We start from the raw sequence: 4,002 nt of genomic DNA, 5'->3' as shown, positions 1-4,002 counted from the left end.
GGGCACCATTTGGAGAATGCAGCAGCTGCTGTTTTGGTGCTCTCCTTGCACTGCTTTATTTGTGGTTTCTTTTGAACAATCACTCGTATTAGTGTTATGTTCTGTAGTTTTTGAAAAAGAAATTTATTATGTATTTTCATCTTCACACAAATTGAGAACCAATCCAAATCAGCTCGCCACATTCGGTTAACCAACCTAATCGATTTTAGACCCAACTTGATCAATTTCGGTTTGTAATTTTGACCCAAATCCGACTCAAACCAAATTGCACCCACCCGTACGACCACCTTATCCAAAGTAAGTGACTACCAGAAGCACCTCAATTAAGTTCCCATTATACCCTCCGTCTCCAACCCTGCTGCTGCTTCAAAACGTCAGTGGGCAATTCTTGAGACAGAAAAGCCCAACGGCCATGGCAATGCACTCCTTACTTCACCTTCCAAAACCCACTTTCCCGCGCAAACCCCTTTTCCCTCCGCGCCCAAAACCTCAAACCCAACCGCCAAATTCCCCCAAAAACTTGGTGGGTCTACTCGGGGCGGGTCTGACACTGGCCTTCGTCGGACCCGCCTCAGCTTCTGAGCTGCTGCCCTTGAATGAACCCTCCAATGCCCTCTCCTTACCCACCTGGGCCATTCACGTTTCCAGCGTCGTTGAATGGTGAGAGAGAGAGAGAGAGAGAGAGCGCATTTCTCTCTCATCTTCTTGTGATTTTTGCAAATGGGGTTTCGTGAATTTGTTTTAAATTTGCATTTTCTTGTTAATTGGCTTGAATATTTGTTAATTTGAATTTGGCTTGTTTGGTTGTAAGGGTTACAGCAATGGCATTGGTGTGGCAGTACGGGGAGAAGTCCGGGTTCGAATCTTGGAAAGGGCTGTCTTGGGGGATGGTGAGTTTATATTCCAGTCCTACAAATTACTGCGATGAATTTTTGATTTTATATGGTTGTTTGGAGTGATCAATGGTTGAATGATAAAACCAAATAGCAGAAATTGTTATCATGAATAATGTAGAACTTGTTACTCCATTTAAGTACTTTGAAGCGATTGTTCCCTTTGTTTCCACTAGTTTTTCGGCTGAAACCGTACTATTCATATCAAATAACTAAATATTTTTCCTATTGCTAGTATAAGTGGGGAGATTTGCAATTGAAATGAAAATCACAGTGGAATTGCTTTACATAGGATTTTCATATTCCCTTTTGAGTGAAAGTCTGAAGCGGCACGCCTGCGTAGGAGCAGAAATTTGACTATTGTTTTCTGTTCTTCCTGTTTTGTGTTTATTTGTGAGATAGGTAACATGAACTTTATAGAATGAAGTGAAAAACAAGAAGGAGACTCAATACTACAAACATAGCGCCTAGGGAAAACTAACTATGAGCACAAGCCTAGCACACCAACCGTCAACCTAAATCTCCCTCTGAATCAGGAAGGACGATACTCAAGGGAATGCTTCTAAAGTGTTTAGGCAATGATTCCCAAAGGGGTGATTGAAATAAAATTAAAAAATCTCTGCCTACTGTCAAAGATCCTACTTTTCCTCTCCAACCTCACAATCCAAGTAGAGGTCGGAACTGCAGAATTCCAAGGAGGAAAAACTATCTTGTTTGCCCAAATCCCCATAAACTCAGCAAGAAGTAACAATTTATACCAAATGTTAGGAACAATCTACTAAAAATTTTCCAAGTAAAGAAGACACGTAAACACGTATGCTCAGCTGACTCATCCTCCTCTTTACACAACACACACTAGTGAGGAGATAGCAAATATCATGAGCCACCAACCAAGCAAGATTTGAACTTTAGTGGGTCACCAGTCTTCCAGATAATTTTATCGATTTGTCCTTCGTGCTTGATTTTTATAGTTACCATTAGTGGGTAAAAGTCTCGAGTATATCTTCGTGATGGCATATCCATGAGTTGACTATAAGGTCAAAAACTGTATCACAGAATGGTAGATTTCCTTTACTAGGTACTTCTGTGCCAACCATTGTTTACTTGAATAGATATCATCTTTGAATTTCTTATTTTTGCTAAGTTGCTTGGAAGTTAGAATATAAGGGCACCAACAAACAAGCTCACAAGTTACAACTTTAAGTTTTTTTTTTTTTTTTTTTTTTTCGAGAGAGAAGTTACAACTTCAGTTGGCAGCCTCATTTCTACTTAACTGACTTTATAATTCAAACGGATTAGGGTCTCATATTTTAGAACTCGGCTTTTGTCTTATGTAGTCTTAAGTCAAAAGTTTAGGTCTCCAAGTTACTATTTATCCCTTGGGGAAGAAAATGGGGTTGGGGGCCGGCTGGTTGAGGAGATTTACATAGAGCTTGCTTTGCAGTTTGTATAAATATTCAAATGTCTACTGCCTCAGTTTAACTTTTAATTGATTGGTGTAGGTTCCCTTGCTTGGTGGAGCATTATGTGCATGCACTTGGCATTTCTTTTATAACTCTGAGTCTCTTGAAGTAAGTACGGCAGTGTCTCTTCCATGTTTTTACAAAACTTGATATGTTTAAGAGGCGGGGAAATGAAATAACTCAAACCAAAAACAGAGTTTTGATCATGATCATAACTTGTTAACAATCAATAGCTAGATTCTTATGATATTGTCCCTTCAATTACAACAGCAACTGACTTTGAGAAAAAATTTCTACATTGACTTTGGCCCTCCTCAATGAGTTGCAGGTACTGGTGGCTCTTCAAGCAGCCCTGACAGTAATAGGCAATGCCACAATGTGTTTTGCTGCATATCGTATTTACAGATCATCCGAAGAACGCTCCAAGAATCTTTGAAATTTGTATACTTGGAAACACAAATCTAATTCCTACAAGGTAATTTATCTCCTTGTTAGACCAGTGAAGGTGACACGTTAAGAAAGAGGTAGTGATTTTTCTGTGTGTGCAGGAATCTGGGTGCAGAATTACGTAAGGTTCACTTAAATGATGGTAGAAACTCAAGCATCGATTTGATGTCACTGTCATTTGGAAGATTCCATTCAAAGTGTTGAAAGGAGCCTGACAGTCAGGTGCCACCATGTTTCGAACGGTAGGAGTTTGTCTACCAAGTAAATTTACTGGAACCTCTGTTGTACAATAGACATAGGGTTTCTTGCAATTGAATTAGTGATAGAAATTACAATCTTTGCGTATTTTATGCATATAATTTTATTTGTTATTCTGCTCCCTTATGGTATGCTCAACTACCTGGGATTGCTTTAACTGATATGATCTAAAACTGATAGAGCCTAACTTTTTGAAGCTTTTTAATGTTATATACACTAGTTGAGCCGCTTCGTTAATCTTGATGTAGCTAGCACGTTGAAGACAATTTCTGTATTCTCATCACTAGTTGAACGTCTTGTTAATCTCAGTTTAATTCGCTCCAGAGGCAACGCAAGTTCAGACATACTTAGTCTGAACCTATGCAAAATTTTTATCGTTGTGCAGCTTATATGCTCGTTCTTGCATCAGAAACGGTATACTTTTCTTGATTCCACTATTGGTAAGATGGCTTAGATTTGTGATTAATTTGCCATCATTTTCAAATGAAAGCTAGAAGTCACTTTTATGGTTTAGTACAACTTTCAAATTGCTTTCAAATCGTGGCAGGCATAGTAAAACCCATTAATTTTCCAGTCCTTTGGAAAGTTAGATGTCCTTTTTATGTTATGGTGCAATGTCTCCAAATTGCTTTAAATTTGTGGCCTAAAATCCCACAGCATTACTGTGTATGTTCTTCCTCTTTGCGGTACATGTCAGTAAAGGTGACCTATCCAATTATCTTTGGCTTTGCACTGCTCTGCTTAGTTCAAGTGGTTAAGAGTATTAATTTTGCTATGAGGTCATAGCTTCAATGTTACGTGTCATTCAATGTTGTGAGCGTTTTAGCTGTTAGATTTGATTTCCAATCTCAGTCATTCATTCTTATATGATTTAATGCAACATAGTATTGAAAAAACTTCCGTATTGGAAATGTTGAATATTATACATATAACTAGGTCAC

General features: G+C 38.5%; 1 protein-coding gene across 2 annotated transcripts; it reads left to right on the top strand.

Annotated features, from left to right (window-relative positions):
* Positions 1-346: 346 nt before the first annotated feature.
* Positions 347-3,248, top strand: LOC137711407 (uncharacterized). 2 transcript variants are annotated; one of them, XM_068450643.1, is made up of 5 exons: positions 347-660; positions 812-890; positions 2,396-2,464; positions 2,685-2,831; positions 2,905-3,248. In XM_068450643.1, the coding sequence occupies exons 1-4, from the start codon at positions 413-415 to the stop codon at positions 2,790-2,792; spliced, it is 504 nt and encodes a 167-aa protein (XP_068306744.1). In that variant the 5' UTR covers positions 347-412; the 3' UTR covers positions 2,793-2,831; positions 2,905-3,248. The 2 variants fall into 2 exon arrangements, with proteins under 2 accessions (XP_068306744.1, XP_068306745.1); XM_068450644.1 differs by having other exon boundaries at positions 529-660; positions 820-890.
* The last annotated feature ends 754 nt before the right edge of the window (positions 3,249-4,002 follow it).

Source organism: Pyrus communis, chromosome 12 (genome assembly GCF_963583255.1).
Source record: "Pyrus communis chromosome 12, drPyrComm1.1, whole genome shotgun sequence".
Classification (NCBI taxonomy): Eukaryota; Viridiplantae; Streptophyta; class Magnoliopsida; order Rosales; family Rosaceae; genus Pyrus; species Pyrus communis.
The sequence above is the reverse complement of the archived record's forward strand: the minus strand, read 5'-3'. Positions and strand labels throughout refer to the sequence as shown.

Coding starts and splice junctions, on each gene's coding strand:
- LOC137711407 (XM_068450643.1), top strand. CDS start 413: ATGGCAATGCACTCCTTACTTCACCTTCCAAAACCCACTTTCCCGCGC. Junction 661..811: donor GTTTCCAGCGTCGTTGAATG/GTGAGAGAGAGA, acceptor TTTGGTTGTAAG/GGTTACAGCAATGGCATTGG. Junction 2,465..2,684: donor ATAACTCTGAGTCTCTTGAA/GTAAGTACGGCA, acceptor AATGAGTTGCAG/GTACTGGTGGCTCTTCAAGC.